This window comes from Tiliqua scincoides, chromosome 16, assembly GCF_035046505.1.
Source record: "Tiliqua scincoides isolate rTilSci1 chromosome 16, rTilSci1.hap2, whole genome shotgun sequence".
In the NCBI taxonomy this organism is placed as follows: Eukaryota; Metazoa; Chordata; class Lepidosauria; order Squamata; family Scincidae; genus Tiliqua; species Tiliqua scincoides.
Window position 1 is genome coordinate 4,854,958 of NC_089836.1, and position 20,000 is coordinate 4,874,957.

General features: G+C 44.1%; 4 protein-coding genes across 5 annotated transcripts in view; 1 reads left to right on the plus strand and 3 right to left on the minus strand.

Moving 5' to 3' along the window:
• The window catches only part of LOC136635439 (globoside alpha-1,3-N-acetylgalactosaminyltransferase 1-like), a 2,492-nt gene extending 2,224 nt beyond the window's left edge, over positions 1 to 268 (minus strand). Inside the window, exon 1 of the mRNA XM_066610564.1 lies at positions 196 to 268. Within this exon, the coding sequence (XP_066466661.1) occupies positions 196 to 212 (17 nt within the window). The 5' untranslated portion in view covers positions 213 to 268. The remainder of the gene's footprint in view (positions 1 to 195) is intronic.
• Positions 1 to 13,596, minus strand: part of LOC136635429 (globoside alpha-1,3-N-acetylgalactosaminyltransferase 1-like) — a 32,177-nt gene extending 18,581 nt beyond the window's left edge. Inside the window, exons 1-4 of one of the 2 annotated variants that reach the window (XM_066610541.1) lie at positions 13,470 to 13,596; positions 12,434 to 12,550; positions 10,373 to 10,453; positions 1,710 to 1,787 (exon numbers count right to left, since the gene is read on the minus strand). In XM_066610541.1, coding sequence (XP_066466638.1) covers positions 1,710 to 1,787; positions 10,373 to 10,453; positions 12,434 to 12,550; positions 13,470 to 13,555 — 362 coding nt within the window. In that variant the 5' untranslated portion in view covers positions 13,556 to 13,596. Of the gene's footprint in view, positions 1 to 1,709; positions 1,788 to 10,372; positions 10,454 to 12,024; positions 12,070 to 12,433; positions 12,551 to 13,469 lie in introns of those variants that run through there. The other variant, XM_066610544.1, reaches the window with a different exon arrangement.
• RPL7A (ribosomal protein L7a) overlaps positions 1 to 20,000 on the plus strand; it is a 141,181-nt gene that overhangs the window by 41,992 nt on the left and 79,189 nt on the right. The window lies entirely within an intron of this gene.
• LOC136635607 (globoside alpha-1,3-N-acetylgalactosaminyltransferase 1-like) overlaps positions 14,579 to 20,000 on the minus strand; it is a 17,102-nt gene continuing 11,680 nt past the window's right edge. The window contains exons 8-9 of the mRNA XM_066610852.1: positions 16,170 to 16,308; positions 14,579 to 14,701 (exon numbers count right to left, since the gene is read on the minus strand). Of these exons, the coding sequence (XP_066466949.1) occupies positions 14,579 to 14,701; positions 16,170 to 16,308 (262 nt within the window). The remainder of the gene's footprint in view (positions 14,702 to 16,169; positions 16,309 to 20,000) is intronic.

A 20,000-nucleotide genomic window follows, 5' to 3' on the forward strand; every position in this document is an offset into this window, starting at 1 on the left:
TTTCCACTAACCTGCAGGCATGGCACAGGCTTCTAAACTGGGATTTATTATGAAATTTCCTCTTTGTCGCCTGCCAGGAGTTCCACTAGGTTTTACAGTCAAAAATCCAAAGGTGAAATTGGGCATTAAAAAGAGACAACAACTTAGAATTTTTCAAAGGTGTGCTATTTGCCCCCTACACACATACACACTCACTTGCCGATGGCAAACATTGTCACCCCAATGGTGAGGTTCAAAGGCTTGTAGATACTCTCCAGCAGTTCCGAGTTGAACGTGCCTTCCCAGACAATGGGGGCCATCCACGGAGTCAGCGTGAGCACATCTGTGCGCCTGGGAGAACATGAATAAGGGGAGGACAATGAGACAGCAAGAGGGTTGGTGTGTCCAGGACTGCATCTCAGGGGGCACTGTGACTTTTGGGGATCAATAACATATTTTTATCCCAACTTTGCCCCAGTAATGGTGGTTTACAAAGGACATAAAATGAGAAAGAAAGAAAGAAAGAAAGAAAGAAAGAAAGAAAGAAAGAAAGAAAGAAAGAAAGAAAGAAAGAAAGAAAGAAAGAAAGAAAGACAAAACTGTATACATTAAAATAAGTAGTTTACAAAGGACACAAAATAAGAAAGAAAGAAAGACAGACAAAGACAGAAAGACAGAAAGAAAGGACAAAATGGTATAGATTACAAGTAGTTTAAAGTAACACAACTGTTCAAAATTAGTAGCTAAAACAGAAAAATCCCATCACAAGTGAAAAACACAAGTTGTCTGAGGCTGCAATCCTATCCACACTTACCTGGGAGAAAGCCTCATTGACTGTAACAGGACTTACTTCTGAGTAGTTGTGCATAGGATTGGGAGAGCTCAATCCTGAGCTCTTTAGCGCCAGTTCTATGAGCGCACCGCTGTTGCTGGGTGTCGCAAATGTGCAGTAAGGCACATCTGTTGCACCTGGAAAGGCCGCTGGCGCTCGGACAGCACCAGTCAGCGCTGCCTCAATGCCACTTGAATGGCCAACTGGCACTCCAGAAGAACCAGTCAGCTGTGTTGGGGTGAGGGGCAGGATGGAATGGTGGAGGGCAGGGTGAGGAACCGGGGCATTAGGGGGGTGGGACCGGCAGAGGTCTACTCTGCCAGATCCTGAACCGGTGAGCACAATGTTTCAATCCAGCTACTTACGTTGTTTGCAGAACTTTGGGCTGAGGATAAATTAACCTGGAAAAGACAACAAACAGGCATGTTCGGAACAGAATGAACGCTCAAGAACAAAGGGGAATGGTGCTTTGAAGAAGCGGGCGGGACAATTTGGGAATTTATACTCACTGTGGGAGAGGCTGAGATGACTCATTTTCTAGTTTCTCTCCACTGTTCAAAAACAGAGAGGAAATAATAAGGAAAATATCATTTGCAGATGAGGCTGTCAGTCTCTCTGAAGCATTTGTATATATGCAGAGGCGTCACTAAGAGTTGCACCACCTGGTGCAAGAGTTCATTGGGTCACTCCCTTGATGGAACCTCCTCCCATACCAGACCACACAGAAGGCATAGCAATATCATACACACAGCCTCAATGCAGTGGCATCACTAAGGTTGGCATCACCTCCACAAACTTTGTTGGCTTTAATAAAGAACAGTCCAGGTCACCCAACAAATCAGTAACCCACAAAAACATTGGCCCGCTTGGTTACATGCCTTACTGCTTCATTACTTACAACAAATCCGGACATGGACGGGAATGTGAAATATAGGTCACATGTGATAACAACTGGGAAACTTCCTTGCTCCAAAACCTAGAAGCAGGAAGAGACTGTTAAAGAAGGCAGAGGAATTTGGCAACACTCAAGAGTTTTCTTGAAAGGAGAAAGCTCTGAGCAGAAGAGCATCTCCAATGCTCTATTCTAGCCCGCCAGCCTCTTCTCCACACTTCTGTCCTCTTCCCTGGGATTCAAAAAGGAAGAAGGGAACAGCAGAAGAGAATAATGAGGAGGACAGGAAGGTGATGGGAGTATCTCTGACGCTCTAGCCCATTACACTCTGCTCCTCCACACTCCCTCCTCTGCTCCAGTCCATTCTTAAATGGGCAGGAGGTCTGGTCTAGAGAGTAGAGCCTCCATTTGCCCGAAGATAACATCCGCAGGTCGCCAGTTTGAGGCCACCGGCACCGTAATTTGGTGAAACCTTGAAGCAGCTGACAAGCTGAGCCGAGTTGTTCCACCTGCTCTTCGGTGTGAGCGAAGAAGCGTCTAGGCTGCCCTCCATGTGAGAGATGAAGGAGCTGCTTGTCAGCTTGTGTGGGAGGAAAACTGGAGGCCAGAATGTGATACCAGATCAGAAAGATACATCTGAAATGTTGTGGTTCTTGAAAGATAGTACCTTTCAATTGTATGTAAAAATCCGTACGGGGATTTAGAACAGCCTGCCTTTGTAAACCGCCTTGAATAAAGTCTGAGGAGAAATCTGACGACCAAGAAAGGCGGTATATAAATACCTGCATTATTATTATTATTAAATCCAGGGAGCAGGAGAAGGAGTCGAGGAAGCAGGTGAAGATGGGTGGATAGAGTTAAGGAGTGGGTCCCCATCTTCCTCTTCTTTCATACCCCAGTACTATTTAAATGTTCCCGGTTACTCAGTCCCCAGTGCACTGTCAGAAGTCCATCTGGAAATCATAAAATGAAACTGGGGGGGGGGAAGATGCTCTGACCCAGTGGTTCTCACTGGGTTCAATATTTTCTTTAGCACCAGGACCTACTTTTTAAAATGACACTCTGTTAGGACCCACCTACCTTTATGAGACTTAGGAGCCCCAGTGAATAGCCTCAAGGTTTGAGGGGCTTAGTGCTTTGTCAGCCACCCAAACATTTCTTTCTCAAGTCTTTTTTGAGGCCTGCGTTCATGGGATTGGGATCGTTCTGGCGGCATATCATTCCACACGGCCTGCCCTTCGGAGTGGACTGAGGCAAGGTCACCTATTTGCGGTTCGCTCGGTTTGGGAAACTCTGCCCTACAGTATTCCTAAATTATGCAGTCTGGGATTTTTTCCAGAAGAGACTGTTAGAGATTTTAGAGGTTAACCTAACTTCTCTCAGAGGAGGAACATTAGGAAAAAACATGACTCGTGTTTTCTGTTAAAAACAAGGTAGAAAATGTCAAGATGACCTGCAGAGAAAAACATGTGTGTCATAGCATTTCCAAAAAGAACATTCCAAGGTGATGTGAAATCAAAGTTACAGGCCAGAACTTCCATACATGGCTCCCAGTGAGGGCTAGAACCATGCACTAGTATGCCAAATAAGGAGAGGGAAGTGACATGTATATCACATGGGTCACTTGTTGTCCATAGAGTACAAGTACTGGAGTTTTAGGTGTGGTTCGGGAAAGAAATCAAAGATCCACCATGGGGTAACTTAAAACCTGTATCCAACCAAATCTATTCTTAATCTGTAAATAGCATGTAAATAAATTTTCTATATGCTTATAAAGAAGTCTATGTCTGCTTAGCAATTTGACCCAGAGACCAAGTCCCAGGAATCTCTCTATCAGTTGGCTGACCCAGATGGGACTCTGGTTGTTCTCTGCTAAGCAGTTAGGAAAAAACAAGCAACTTAAATTGGAAAAGACATGGGATACAGGTTCTCCCTGTACATGATGATTTCTTCCCTGATTGCACATGATGTCTAATGGTGTGAGTGGTGCAAGCAGGTAAGTATGTGTTTAAGTGTTGTCTAAGTGTTTGTTTGTCTGGTCGACCAGAGTGGAGTGCAGTGGAGCTGCAGTGGAGTTGCTGCAGTGGAGTTGCTGCATGAGGGTGTGAACCTCAAAGTAAGTACAGGGTACAGAAGTACAGTAATGTACAAGGTACCTACCACAAGGAAGAAAGAATACAATAGGAGCAGGTGTCCTTGTCCTGGGTACCTTGTCCTTGGTATCTTAAGTAAACCTTGTTGGGTAAATAAGGGCCCTTGGGGATAAGTGTGTATATCCCCGGTAACTGTCTGGGTAAGACAGGTTCCAGTTCTGGGTGGCCAGAACTGCGGTGAAACAGGTAAAAAAAAAAAAAAAACATTGTCTGGACCTTGTGTGTGGTAGACATACCTGTGGGAAAGTTAGTAAGCAATCTTTAATTAGTGCTCACTGTCCTTTTAGAGACAGAGAAAGAGTTTAAATTTGTAAATATTAGAGTGACTCAAGCAGTTTCTGTAGTTAAAAATTCGCTTTAGCAGCATAGCAACTTGGCAGTTCTCCTACAAATAGTCAGTGAATCTGCTTCCTGTCTAAGGCTGTGTTGTTTTAAGCTAAAGTGAGTTAATAGTTTTAACAGAGCTGTGTGCTTTTATGTGCTGGTTTAAAAAGAATATGGGCCAAAGTAAGAATTTAGGAGGAGCGAATACGAGGAAAGTTAAGAAAAAAATTAAAAGGACACTGTGCCAGTGTTGATTCAACAATGAGATCTAACAGAAGTTAGTACCTGAAGTAGTAAGGCTGTCGTGGCATGAAGAGAAGAGAGGTAAGATTGTATTGTAAGTGCTTTCAGTGTTGGAAACCTCGGAATGGAGGGAAGTCTGAAGTAAGTATGAAATGTTTAATTCTTTTGCATGTACATTAGAGCTGTAAATTATAAGCATGTGTAATGTGAAATATGCTATTTATAAGTGCAGATGTGTATAGAGTGAGTAATGTGTTTGGATTGTTTAAAGTCCATGGACATGTGTGAAGTGTGAGAATGAGAGTGATAAAGTAAATATAATATATGCTATAGTATTATGAAGTGCTCTTTGTCAAAGTTCTTCCCTCACAGGAATTGCTAATTGTTATGCAAACGTTAGTAAGCGTCACTTCCAAAGTGACTGTGAACTTAAGTAATGAACTCATTATGATTTTGACTCTATGCTGCCTGTTTATTTCATGTTTCTGTGTTTCATGTTGTCTATCACATGTGTCTTATCTCCTATTGTCTAAATAGGGTATGTAAACTTCTTTAATTCCTCTAGTTGCAATTAGTGCTTCTAGTTGACTGGTGAAGTCAGCTAACGGCGGTGATTTTGTTTACAGTGGAGTGAAGTCACTCCAGTTTTCAGCCTGGCCAGGCGAGGGAAATCTGAGTTTCCCTAGTTTATACATGTTTTTAGGACTTTAAAAAGTCACTCTCTTTACAGTTTCCTTTACAGTTTCCTTAAAACTTTCCTGAGTTTTTTCAGTTTAAATGTAGAAAGAAAAAGTTTTCCTGCTTGTGCTCTTAGCAAGAGTTAAGCTAAGATTGTCTGTCTAGGTGTTCACCAGTTGTTTGGCAACTTCCCAGACTGGTTGCGTAAGCTCCCTGTTGCAGATATTTTTAACTGTGATCTGCTCGGTTCGAGTAAGAATTTTTCCTTTCTGCGCAGTCATGTGTAAAAAAAAAAATTAAAAAGATTTTACTTGAAAGCAAAATAATGCTTGAAATGATTGTTTTAAAGGCTGCACCTCAAGTTGCTAGTCCACAAAGAGGATTTTAGTAGCTTGCTGAACAGCAAGGCAAGAGTCTGAACTTTTGTTCCCAATAGACAATGAACCAACATGGCAAAAGGATTTTTACTTGTTGAGTACCTGAGTTGCAAGAAGTTGTAAGAGTAGCAGTTGATGGAGTGTCTGAAACCCTTGAGGACAAAGTCTTCCCTCAGTAGGGCTAAAAGCAAGTTGCAAAGCTATCCCTTTGGTTTCCCCTTCCCATTGGAGGTCTACAGTTGCATTCCACTCTGGTAGGTTCCTGGCAGTCTACGGAAGTGCCACCTTGTCACCTTCTGTGGGTTGTGAGTTCCTTGCAGCTAGGAATGCAAGCCCTTCTGTGTTGTTAGGTTACTTTGGGTCAAGCTTTGCAATGCTGCTAAGTCTAAACCGTACATATTCATGACACCCTCCTCTGCTGACTGAACCTGAATGAATCTCATAGTTGTTTGCAGTGCTGCAATAAGATCTGTCTTGTTTTCACCCTGGAACGCAGACAGTTGTAGCCCCTGCCTGCTTTGCAAGTGGCTGCATCTCTTCTGGCTTTCCTACAACCGTGATCTTGGGTAGGAAGTGTCAGTGTTACTTAGCTATGTTGCTGGGTGGGTGATGGTGCTAGTTTCCTTTCTTCCTATGCTAGATACATCTTTGTACCTAGCCTAGTTACTGATAGGATTTAGAGCTGCAGTGCATGCCAGTGAGTCTGTATTCTGGGAGAGCCTGATGTGCAATTGCGCACCTCTCTGCAGTGAAGTATCTACATTTTGATGGGAGAAAAAATGCTAGTCCCCTAAAGTTGGTTGGCTTGGCTAGCTCAGCTGATGTTTCTCAGTCCCAACCTCTGCCCTGTTATTTCTGTGCCAGAACTGTCCCCTCATACCCCGGTCCTCAAACCTAGATTTTTCTACTATCTCTACAGCGTCACTGTCATGGGCGCAGCAGCAGCCAGAGCTGTGGTCGCAGATTGCTAGCAAGTTCTTAGAGATGGCTTTTGCTGTAAAGCAAGGTGAAGCCTTCAGCAGCAAGGTGAAGCCAGCCACCAGCAGTGCGATTGATGCAATATTGTACAAGTGGGCTGTACAATAATATGCCTAAGTGTGCAGAAACTTGGAATGACATAGGAATCCAAAATCTCACCAGAATCCCTGCAAGGAGCAGGTAGCCCCAAAAGTGACCCCCACCAAAAAGAGGTTGAAGAGTCCCACCAGTAGATTCTGGACTGGGACCATCATCGCACATGCCCAGCTGTCCAGAGACCCTTGTAGCTCCAAAGCCCTTTCTTAGCATAAGGAGGAAGTGGCAGCGAGGAGACCTCTGGAACGCCTTTGTGCTCCAGGAACCCTGAATCGATCCTTTCAGAGCGTGTGTCTAATTCCATGGCAGCTTCTTTTTTAGCTGCACTCCGAACCTGAGTTCTGTACCCAGTCCCCAAAGACAGTCCAAATTTCCTTTCTTATCCCTTGAAATTTTTATCCCTTGATTTCTAGGCTGTGTCTCTGTTGTGTGTATCCTTGTCAAATCAGCCCCACATCTAGTCTTTGCCAGTTGCTCAGGTGCTGATTTTGAGAAAGGGTGAATTAATTTGTGTGCATTTAAATAAGAAAGCTAATGTTGCAAAATGCAAGGCTCAAATAGTTTGTATGTTTAGTTACTACTATAGCAACCTTCAGTCTTGAAAGACTATGATATCGCATTCTGAAGGGTAGTTCTAGAACAGTGTCTAGTGTGACCAAAAAGCCAATTCGGGAGTGGCTGTCTCTTTCACACTGGGAGCAAGTGTAGTCTGTCCTTGGTCTGTCTCCCTAGTTATAAGTCTTCCTTCTTTGTCTTTTTGCCTCAGTCTGTTGGCAAAGTGTCTCTTCAAACTGAGAGAGGCCATGCTGTGTAGCCTGTCTCCAAGCGGGCCACTTGGAGGCCAGGGTTTCCTGTGTTAAGGTCTATTCCTAAGGTTTTAAATCCCTTTTGCAATTTCTATCAAAAGTTACCTTTGTGTTGAAAGTGCACAACAGTATAAATATGTGTTAACAGTGTCTGTGTAAGCTAACTACAGGAAATTTTTTTGGAGCACATTCAAATTGTGAATTGAAATAATAATTAGAAAAGTAATAATCTCTTAAGAAAAAATTTCCTTGCTATGCTACTTTATTGTCATCTTAAAGTTCAAATTGTAACCCCTTCCAGTTCTCTTCTGGTACCGGAGTAGCCTATTCTATTAGTGTGCCACTGTGCTGTTATGTTGTTTATGATGCTGCCATCAGAAGGACGCTTCTGCTGGCAGTATAAAGTTGATTAAGTATTACATGAAGTAATTAATTTTGCTGTGTTTGCCATTTGGCATATGTGTTTTCGTTAGTATTTTCTTTTATTATCTACCATGTATAATAACATGCTTATCAAATATATGTAAAAGAAGGTTGAAGAAAATTTGCAAATGCAGGAGCAAGGTGATTTGAGTGAATAATCCTTAAAATAATGGGGGGGAAAAAAAGAACCTCAATGTTCCAAGTTTTATGATCTAAGTTCTGTGCTGAAGTTCTAAGAAATAAGCCAAAAGTTTCTGGGAAGTTGACCAAGATCGTTCAAAGAAAAGAAAAAAAAATGAGTTCCTTTTCGTTTCAAGGTTTAAACTGAAGCCTGCAAAGCCATACAGAAACAAGTGAAATGTTTTCTGTCTTTTGATAATTTGTCAAATTTGTTGTTTTGTATACAAACTTGTTAATTTGTATAGAGCTTATTCTTTTCCAGGTAAACCAAGTGCTTATGTTTAAGGAAATAATCATAAAGCGTGGGAGCTATCCATTTGGAATGAACTACTACCTGCACACAAAGGAAAAAAATGAAATGGACTTTGTGACTTTGTTTGGAAAGAAGGATTACTAAAACAGTTAATGTCCTATGGAGCAATACTTTGAACTTTTCCAACGAACTATTTTAAAACATGGACTTTTCCAAAAGATTTCTTAATGGATTCTTTCTTTAATGATTATAACTGTGTTTATATTTTGTTGTGATGTGATGTTCTGCGAAATGTTTTTTACTGTTCCAACATTTTTCACATTTCATATTTCATAATTGTTCATTATGTTGATTTGTATTATGTTTTGCAATGTTGTTGTTTTCTTATTGATGGATGAATGTGTAAGAGTTAGGTTGTATGAGGAATGCCTGAAGTGTAACCAAATTGTTATTGTTTGATTTTAATCAATCAAAAGAGCAATAAGAGGAAAATAAGCTAAGAAGACATAAACATAGTTAACCTATTGCACACCTATTACACCTAGTTAGAGGTAATGAAATCCAAAGACACTGCAAGTGTGGGTAAATGTAAGTAAAAGAGGAAGCTCTTAAGACATGTTTCCCTATTTCCCAGAGAGAAGTGTTTTGCAGGACATTCCTTATTGGTTGAGTGTGAGTAAAGTAATTAAGGTCTAGCTGTAGTAAGACATAACTAGTATAACCTAAGTTTTAAAAGGTTAAGCTATACAAAGGTATGAGTTTCTTTTCATAAAGTCCTATAAGGTTTTTTCTAAGGTTAGTAAACACAGAGTATCTCTACATAAGAAAGCATTTTCATATAGCTTTAGTTAGGTACACTATTCACAAATAAAGTGGTCTGTCCTTCGTATTATTTAAAGTTAAAAGAATGGATTTGCAAAGTCTAAAATACTTCTTTTACAGAATATTACTCTTTTAAAGAGTTGTATAGTGTGCATTTGAGCATTGTGTCGGCCATAAAATGAGCTAGCTTCTAACTAAGGCACTGATCTAAAGACAACTTATGGCTGAAGAGACTTAGGTTGGCTTGGATAACAAGGCCTTTGAAGTAAGTAGCCATGGATGCGCAGCATCAGGTAACACGGATGCTCGTTGCATGAGCAAAATCTGCATTGTGTAACAAATGTAGAAGTACTACGAACTCAAATATTAAAATTACATATTGATTCACTAAGGATATTGCACTTTATGCAAGGAAACGTGTTTAAACATATATCTCAGTTTCTGCTATCAATAGCAGCTTTGCATGTTACAAGAGACTTCCTAAAAGTTGCGTTGTATTCTTTAAGCTACACCATTGATATAGCAACTCTCTTTCTTGCTATAGTTTCTGTCATCATGACAAGTTCTCTTTCATAGTTAGTCTCCCAAGTGTCAAGAATGTACCTTTCCAAAGCAATGCAAGACACTAGAGTTAGTAAGGCTTCAATACCAAAGAGTTAAAGTGTGCTTAGGAAAGTGTAGTTAAAACTCATTGTTTTAGTTAAATATACATACAGCTGCATACAAAGGCCTAGCAAAGGAGTTCAACCAAACACGTATGTCCCTAAATCAGTAGTATAAAAGTGTGACCAAGATAAACACTGAGATGTTTATTTTGGTCAAGAAAAAAACGAAGGATTGTTAGAGATTTTAGAGGTTAACCTAACTTCTCTCAGAGGAGGAACATTAGGAAAAAACATGACTCGTGTTTTCTGTTAAAAACAAGGTAGAAAATGTCAAGATGACCTGCAGAGAAAAACATGTGTGTCATAGCATTTCCAAAAAGAACATTCCAAGGTGTCGTGAAATCAAAGTTACAGGCCAGAACTTCCATACATGGCTCCCAGTGAGGGCTAGAACCATGCACTAGTATGCCAAATAAGGAGAGGGAAGTGACATGTATATCACATGGGTCACTTGTTGTCCATAGAGTACAAGTACTGGAGTTTTAGGTGTGGTTCGGGAAAGAAATCAAAGATCCACCATGGGGTAACTTAAAACCTGTATCCAACCAAATCTATTCTTAATCTGTAAATAGCATGTAAATAAATTTTCTATATGCTTATAAAGAAGTCTATGTCTGCTTAGCAATTTGACCCAGAGACCAAGTCCCAGAAATCTCTCTATCAAGACTCACCAGATCAACAAGGGAACTGTGATGAGGCCCAGTGCGAGGAGGAGACATTTTTGGGGGGTCTGACATTGCATATTGCCTATGCTGGAACAAAAACAGAAAGGAGTAAGGTGAGATCAGACCCACAGAGGAGTTAAATCTGCACTGGGGGTTTCCCAAGTCACTAGACCCCCACCAAAGGCTGCTTGCCAGGCTTAAGCCTGGGGATGGAATGGAATGGCATCAAAGCCCATTCCATCAAAAGTTACAGCCACAAAACCAGTGGGGCAGGGCAATGGTGCATCATTACGCCTTCTGCCTGGGGCACTGCCCCACGCGCTGCATGGAATGAAGTCCATCCTGGGGGTGACGTGCTGGTTCCCCGCACCCGGTGACACAAACCCTAGTTACCCCACTGCCTGCCTGACCTTCTCGGAAGCCAAATACCCACTGGTTAAAGCAACCTCCTGTCTCAGGCACCAACGTCCCAGATCAAAATGTAGCCAGGGGAAGACTCCTGTATTCTGAGATTTTGTGCAAGCAGTGGCTAGGCAACAACTTTTTATGTTGCGTAAAGTAGTAGAACGTCCCTCTTCCTTCCTTTTCCTATCCTACTTAAAAAAAACACAGCAAAGTTTCCTTTGTACACCGAAGCCAAGAAGTATGCACTGTGGTCTTCTAACATCTTTACCTTTCACACCTTGCTCTTCCTATGCCTCGATGGGCAAGACAAACGTTTAAGATGTTTATTTCTGAAGGATTCTGCCCCAGTGCAACCGAATTCCCACCTTATTCCAACAGCCGGTTAAGCTGGTGCAACTGCACTGTGTCGGGCCTGGCCGGAGTCAGGCGTGGGCAGGAAAGAGGCATCAACTGGGAAGGGGCAACAAAAATTTAGCCTCAGCTCAGCCTTGCCTGTGGTTACTGGAATCAATCCTGAAGACCAGGTGTTCTGGCACTGAGCTACTGCCTCTTCCCTGCCCCCTCCCTGAGGTTCCCAAATAATGCAGGCATTCCCAATGTTTTTGGCACCGGGACCCACTTTTTAATACGACACACTCTCAGGACTCACCGAGTTTTAAGAGACAAAAGAAAAAGTTTCACCTTATCAGCTGTTTAAGTCTCTGCTTCTATACTTTTTACTATTGGGGGGCACCTTCTGAAGCGTTTGCTGAGCTTCACGTTCATCAGATCACAACCACTCCTGTGGCCTTGCATTCCCCTGCGCCTGACTCATAAACATGCAGGTGTGGCTCCATTTCACTTTCCATAGGGTCCAATAAATTTTTCCTTGTCAACTTGGGGGACACTTCTAATTCTGTTTAGAAGTGGAGTAATTTTTAAACCAGATTTCTGGAGAATAATAGTTTCAACAAACTACTTTTTATTTTTTTCTTAGTTGGTTCTTTCTGCTGAGTGACATCATGGGACCACCTTGCTTCTTTGTTCATTTAAAGGATATCTGGTTGATCTTGCCCTCTAGAAGGGAAGGTTTCGCAAACTGGGGTGATGGAGTAATTAGTTCCTTTTAGCCATGCGGTGACAGCACTTGTAGGGTTGTTGGAACAGACGCAAAGCAGCCTGTCAATGCAACAACCGATTGTGCAAATTGTAGCCATTAGGTTTTAAAAAAAGTCATAATATGATCAGATCTCAGGAACAAGAATATGGCAAACCTGCTTCCGTCTGTGTTGACATGGCGTCAGCCCTGAGAGGACAAGCCAGGGACGCTCAGCTCATCCCCGCCTTCACATTGCGCAGACGTATTTGAGGAAACCACCATCTTGAGTTTCCGTCCTGAAAACGACACTCGGGGCAGCTTGCGACAATGAAAGAACAAACAACCCCGCCCCTCAAAAGATCCCTACTGAACAAAGTAACACAATCAAGCAATGAACAAAGCAGCACCAGAAAACCTCATCAAACCAGCAGGATAAAACTCACACAACAGAGGAAAAGCAGGCTTGGAGAAGTGGACACTTCACAGCTAGCAGGGAAAGTTCTCAAGGGTGGAGCTGGGAGGAACCTTTCAATCTGCCATCTACTAAATCTCCAGATTTATAGGTACGGGAAGTAATTTCTTACCGAGTCAGAGCTTTGGCTAACTGGTCATTCAGCACAGACTGATAGCAGTTATCCAGGATGTTAGGCTCAGGGAGTCTTTTCCAAACAGGGAGACGCTGCCCAAGATTTAACTTCGCCCTACAAGGCAAGCGTTGGAATCCTGAGTGGTAGCCACCTGATCTTACACTTCTGACAGTCAGGGAGCCAATCACAACAGTACAATCATTCCAGAGGCAGGTGGAAAAATCATCTGGGGGTGGCCCGTGATCTCATACAGCTCGAGGGAAACTTGCGGAGCCAAACTAGGCATTCCATGATGGCTCAATAACATGCTTTGGAAAAACCGCAAACCAGTAGTAGCAAGACTGCCGTTTCCAGTGGAGGAATTCCTCTCCTCTATTCCTGCTGAAAATGACACCGTGAACACACAGACAAACCATTTACCCCACCTTCCCTGGTGAAATGGTCGGGGCGTTTGCAGCTCTCCTCTAGGGGGGTTTTTCAGAAGGAAGAGAGTACTGAACAGTTAGAAAGGACAACCGACTGATCTCATGGGTTCCCGACACCCCCTCCCCAACACCATGAACCTGAGAAAATGAGAAAATCAAAACCACTGGGAGAATCAGGAGACACACAACATTGTGTTGAACGTTGCTAAGCAGCCTTGTTTGGGAGTCAATCCCACTGAACCCAATGGGACCTACTTCTGAGTAAACATACTTCTCGCAGTCAAGCTGCAATCCCAGGTTGGCAATGCACTGCCCACGGAGAACCATCAGAGGTCAAGAATCCGCTGGTGACCCACACTGAGAAAAGGACCCAACAGGTCAGACCAACCCCAAACTTGAGAGGAAAGTCAGCAGAGTTAGGAAAAGCACATGACAAAGTGTCTCTTTGCCCAGTTAAACAGGGGATGTTCCCCCCCTCCAATGCACACTGGCACAATTCTCTCTCTCTCTCTCACACACACACACACACACACACACACACACACATACAGAGAGAGAGAGAGAGAGAGAGAGAGAGAGAGAGAGAGAGAGAGGAGAGAGAGACTTACCCATCACGTGCAAGTACATCTCCTGTCAGATATCCACCAGTAGTTTGGATCAATGGTTCTGATGCTCCCTTTATGTAGCCAGGCATCTAACAGGTGAAGGATATCCAGCCTGAAGGAGTACATAAGAACATCAGAAGAGCCCTGATAAATAAATAAGATAAATAAAGAACATTTATCAGGCCGAAAGCCCATCTAGTCCAGCTTCCTGAATCTCACGGTGGCTCACCAAATGCTTCAGGGAACACACAAGACCACAGCCTGCAATCTGGTGCCCTCCCCTGCATCTGCTTGCCAAGTCGCCCGGTTCAGTGGGTTTCTCCTGTTTTGCCCATTCATTGGTCCTGGTTGCCAGCTTTTATTAAAAACAAAACACAAAACAAAAGCAGGTTTCTTTGCACTGCTCTGGAAGCCACGCTACAAACCCCAATGTACCGAGAGTTTCCTGTGGAGTCATACCATGAGGAGAGACCGCCGTCACTTCTCTCGATGAGGAAAGGCAGGCTGGAATTGATAGGTGAGCTATTGCACTTCTTCTTCCTCTCACAAACATGACCCGAAGAACTAGGGAACAACTGCAGTCGCCATTCAACTCAAAAAGGTGTTAGTTCCTTTAGAATGCAGTCACATACCACGACAGCATCAAGTCTAATATATTAAAAATAAAATACACATTGAAAAAGATCCAGAAGTTCTGGCCCCAATCCCACCCATTTTCATGCTGTCTTATGTACTGTATGTCTTTCACCGAAACGCAACACAAGCTTCCCCCCCGCCGTATAAAATAGCATGGAGGGCACCCACTGGAGATTCATTTCCCCATTTCACATTCTAACTCTTGTTACACGTTCCGCATTCTCCTTTGACCCTAAAAGCCAATAACATTAAACAAGGGCTCACCCACCCCATCCACCCCCTCCTGCCCAGAGAAAAGCTCGCCAACAGGACAAGCGGCCAATATACAATTTGCATATGCAAACTATAGAAACCAGAATAGATATATTTTTTAAAGGTCACTGTTTTATTAGTAAACATAATATACTACTTTTCCTTGTGGATAAAAAAAAATGGCTACAAAAGGTGCGAATGGGGCAGGTGTAAGCGTGATGGATTCAGGCATACAGCCTCTTCATTTTCTGCACAGACTTCCTCCACCTGTCTGCCCAGTGCTGGACCTTCATCAGATGGACGGTGCTCTCTTCTGTGATCTTGGCAAACTCCATTTCGATCATTTGCTTGAATTTATGGGAAAAACAAGGCAGCCACAGGGGGGAAAAAATAATACAAGTTGCAACAGGCTCCAGAGTTGACCAAACAGCTCTCAACAAGCCTCAGAGGATGCACTAAATTCTGACCCCTCTTTCCTAGTGGCATGCCAGCCTCAGCCACTGCTGATCCTCCCTGGATCAGAAAGGGAAAGGAGCAGAAGAAGAAGGGGGAAAGAGATGGGGGAAGTGGTGGGCAGAGCTGCTGTGGAACTACCACTCTCACCCCATTGACACAGAATTCTAGGAAAGAGTTGGAGGAGCCCTTGGAGGTCATCTAGTTCAACCATCTACTCAACGCAGGTGGCTGTGACAACATCCCTGACATGTGGCCCTCCAGTCTCTGCTTAAAAACATCAAATGAGGGCGAGCCCACAACTGCATGAGGCAGGCTGGCCCAGTACTGGAACAGTAAGAGAACCGTGCTAGAGTGTCTCAGGCACCCTAGTCCTCCAGGCTCCTCTCTTCCATACTTCTTTCTCCTGCTCTATTCCCCTCTTCCTATTTGAATCCAGGAAGCAAGAGGGGCAGCGGAGGTGACTGAAACTAGGAGCCCCCATGCCAATCTGCTGCCTGCCTCAGTTGGCCCCATGGACAGGCCAGCCCAGCTGGGAGACCAATCTTCGACAGGGAACAGATGGAGAATGGAAAGAATGTTGCTTTTTATACAATATTTAGAGTGGCATATGGAAGGCAATTTGGAAAAACAAGCACTGAAGCTGGGACGGGGTGGATGGTTTGCACAAGTCCTCTGAGCAAAGGATTCTGGGACGCCCTGATCTGAAGCTTCACCTCCTTCCTGGGCACCTGCAGAGCAGTGGCAGCCACACACTCCCTCCTCCCAGTCTAAAGCAGAGGAAACCCCATTAGCCTTGTCGCTAATGCGATGCTGCCTTCTCCCCCCACGGAAGGAAAACTCCCCACCGGCTTGTGCCTTGTGCAATCACTGTGAATTATTTCTGGGCGAAACTGCCTCAAAATTGTCGGCGGCTCTTCTAGGTGAAAGGGAAACATTTTTTTTTTCACAAGCTGGATTCGCAAACGCCATCTGGGAGGCCGGGGCGTTGGCATGGTTTGGGAAGAAAAAAGGGAGGGTGAGCGGAGCTGCGCGCAACTGCACCAAAGGTCTTGCCTCTGGTTCTCGTAATCGCTGCTTGAACAGGTGGCCCTGAAATTAGTGTGTACTGCAGAGAAACACCTGCGGCTGCTTTGGGTTACCAGGAGTGAGTGGAAATTGCACCCCTCCTGCAATTCTGACCTGAAGCCATGTCTGCCCAATGTTGCATATACGCAATGGGGACCAAGTGGGTACACCTGTGGGTCGGGCAGAAATGGGTTGATTTCTACTAAAAATGCCATTATTCAGAGCCCTCCCACCACCACCAGCAGCCAGGCTTGCCTTGCTTTCATTTTGAGCCCCCTTGACTCTGCTCCTTACCACATAAACAGCATCTCTCTCTTCCACAGCAGCCACGTGACCCAGGGTGGTTTTGGAGGTGGTCACGGAAGCGGTTTCTCGGCAGATAATCTGATTGGAGAGCCCTGCCAGCGTGGTTCTTGGGATTCCCGGCCAGGTCCTGAAAGACACAAGCAGATGAACCTACCACGAACCTTTACATTGCATGCTAACCTGAACTGGTACAGGAGTTGAAGAGGACGTAATCAGGCTGGCCTGCAAGACATCTGTGGGGTTTATTAACTACAGACTTTTTTTTTCCAGTGTGCCCAATTGCTTCCAATTGGGCCCCACCCTTGAGAAGCCCCCACATTAGGGCGATCTACTCCAAGTCTTGTCAAATACAATTACACATTGCAACAAACATTTTGATTTTTTTTTCCTCAACAAAAAAAACAACATCCGTCACTTCTCTCGATGAGCAAAGGCAGACTGAAATTGATACGTGAGGTACTGTACTTCCTCTTCCTCTCACAAATGTGACCAAAAGACCTAGGAAACAACTGCGGTCACCATTCTGTCACCATCCAGTCACCGATTCTTAAAAAGGGAAGGAGGGGGGACCCAGGTAACTATAGGCAGGTCAGCCTAACATCTAATCCAGGTAAGGTGGTGGAATGCCTCAAAGATAGAATCTCAAAACACGTAGACCAACAAGCCTTGCTGAGGGAGAACCAGCATGGCATCTGTAGGGGTAAGTCTTGCCTCACGAACCTTATAGAATTCTTTGAAAAGGTCAACAGGCATGTGGATGCGGGAGAACCCGTAGACTTATACGGGTTCTCCCGTATATATCCCGTATATATCTGGACTTTCAGAAGGCGTTCGACACGGACCCTCACCAAAGGCTACTGAAAAAACTCCACAGTCAGGGAATTAGAGGACAGGTCCTCTCAGGGATTGAGAACTGGTTGAAGACCAGGAAACAGAGAGTAGGTGTCAATGGGCAATTTTCACAATGGAGAGAGGTGAAAAGCAGTGTGCCCCAAGGATCTGTCCTGGGACTGGTGCTCTTCAACCTCTTCATAAATGTCCTGGAGACAGGGGTGAGCAGTGAGGTGGCTAAGTTTGCAGATGATTCCAAACTTTTCCAAGTGGTGAAGACCAGAAGTGATTGTGAAGGATCTCTCCAAACTGGCAGAAAAATGGCAGATGTGTTTCAATGTAAGTAAGTGTAAAGTCATGCACATTGGGGCAAAAAAAATCAAAACTTTACATATAGACTGATGGGTTCTGAGCTGTCTGTGACAGATCAGGAGAGAGATCTTGGGGTGGTGGTGGACAGATCGACCCAATGTGCGGTGGCAGTGAAAAAGGCTAATTATATGCTTGGGATCATTAGAAAAGGTATTGAGAACAAAACGGCTAATATTATAATGCCATTGTACAAATCGATGGTAAGGCCACACCTGGAGTATTGCATCCAGTTCTGGTCGCCGCATCTCAAAAAAGACATAGTGGAAACGGAAAAGGTGCAAAAGAGAGCGACTAAGATGATTATGGGGCTGGGGCACCTTGCTTATGAGGAAAGGCTACGATGTTTGGGCCTCTTCAGCCTAGAAAAGAGACACCTGAGGAGGGACATGATTGAGACATACAAAATTATGCACGGGAAGGATGAAGTGGATAGAGAGACGCTCTTTACACTCTCACATAACACCTGAACCAGGGGACATCCACTAAAATTGAGTGTTGGGAGAGTTAGAACGGACAAAAGAAAATATTTCTTTACTCATCGTGTGATTGGTCTGTGGAACTCCTTGCCACAGGATGTGGTGATGGCGTCTGGCCTGGATACCTTTAAAAGGGGATTGGACAAGTTTCTGGAGGAAAAATCCATTACGGGTTACAAGCCATGATGTGTATGCGCAACCTCCTGATTTTAGAAATGGGCTGTGTCAGAAGGCCAGAGGCAAGGGAGGGCACCAGGATGAGGTCTCTTGTTATCTGGTGTGCTCCCTGGGGCATTTGGTGGGCCGCTGAGAGATACAGGAAGCTGGACTAGATGGGCCTGTGGCCTGATCCAGTGGGGCTGCTCTTATGTTCTTATGCTCCCTGGGGCATTTGGTGGGCCGCTGAGAGATACAGGAAGCTGGACTAGATGGGCCTATGGCCTGATCCAGTGGGGCCGTTCTTCTGTTCTTATATATTCAACTGTTTGAAACGAAAACATGTTAGCTCCTTTATAAAGCTATTGAGGTTCTTACTTATTTGGGGAAGAAGTGAGAACTACCCACAGAATACAACGGAGAGTGGCCTTTTGCGCAATCTGAACAGTGTTCAGGGGGGGGTTCAGTGTTTTAAGCCACCATCTCTTAACCTCGCCATGCAGCTAACCTGTATTATGGGGGGGGAGTAACTGCACTGGCCAGCAGTGCAGGGGTCATTTCAAAGTCGTGAGAAAGGAATTTGGAATGCAAATCTGGCCATGATGCGCAACCCCACGCCCCAAACCCACAGTTCGGTTTCTGTATCTGGCATGATGTTTGCCGTCTGTGCAAATCAGAGACTGCTCAGACTGGTTGAACTGGCATGCAGAACCCTCCATGGCACCAGCTTTGCTCAGGAACCGGATGTTTCCATTACACAGCAGGCTGCCTGACAAACAGAGCTACCGTACCCCCTCGGCTCTTGTGTTTGACCCAGCCTTTCTGCTCTATAAGTTATCTAATCACCACAGTCACATCCATTCTGATTTTTGGCCTGCTGCTCATTCCAAAGGCACAGGGGAGGGTACAATTTGGAATCCACATCCAAAGATGGGCAGGGATACAGGCATACATGAAATAATTACACTCGAGCCCAGTAGTTCTCAAACGTTTTAGCACTGGGACTCACTTTTTTAGAATGACAGTCCGTTGGGACCCACCGGAGGTGATGTCAGGCCCGGAAGAGACACCATCAAGCAGGAAAATTTTTAACAACCTCCATACAACAAAATCAAATCAATCAAGTAAGTAAATTAAAAGTTTACAATAAGTATAAGTTTAAAATAAAGAACCCTCCCAAGCAGTTGCTGGTCTGTTTTTAAAAATCACCAAACATCCCAAAGGCTGCAATCCTATCCACTCTTACCTGGGAGTCAGCCCCATTGACTATCTTTTAAAAGCATATACGTATTAGCCCGTTAAAAGTATAGACCTGTAACATTTCCCCAAATGCAGCCACGTACCACAGTAGCATTAAGTCTAAAATATTAAAAATAAAATACACATTGAAATGAATGGGGACTGAAATTGGCTCACAACCCACCTATTGGGTCTCTGCCCAGTTTAAGAAATGCTACTGTAGCCTTTTTACAAGGAATCCAGAAACAACCACCCCTATTTCCCATCAAAATAATTTAAGGCGATTTCAGTGAGGATTTCCCACCCATTTTCATGCTGTGTTATGTACTGTTAGTCGTTCACCGAAAGCCAACACAAGCTATTTTCCCCCCTATATAAAATAGCTGGGGGGGGGCACCCATTGGAGATCCATCTCACCATTTCACACTCTAACTCTTGTTTCACGTTCCGAGTTGATTATAAACCAACCCCAGCATTCTGCATTCTCCTTTGACTCTAAAAGCCAATAACATTAAACAAGCGCTCACCCACCCCATCCACCCCCTCCTGCCCAGAGAAAAGCTCGCTAACAACATCAGAAACACACTACAGGGTTAAAAGTCTCTGGAGAGATGGCAGCTGTTGCCATCCACAGTGCTTTAAAAGCAGGGTACCTTAAGGGCTTTCAGAATCGGCTTTCAGGACCGCGTCATTAGATGCAGACAAAAAAGTAAAGTGGAGTAGGAAAGGACCTGTGGTTGCAAAG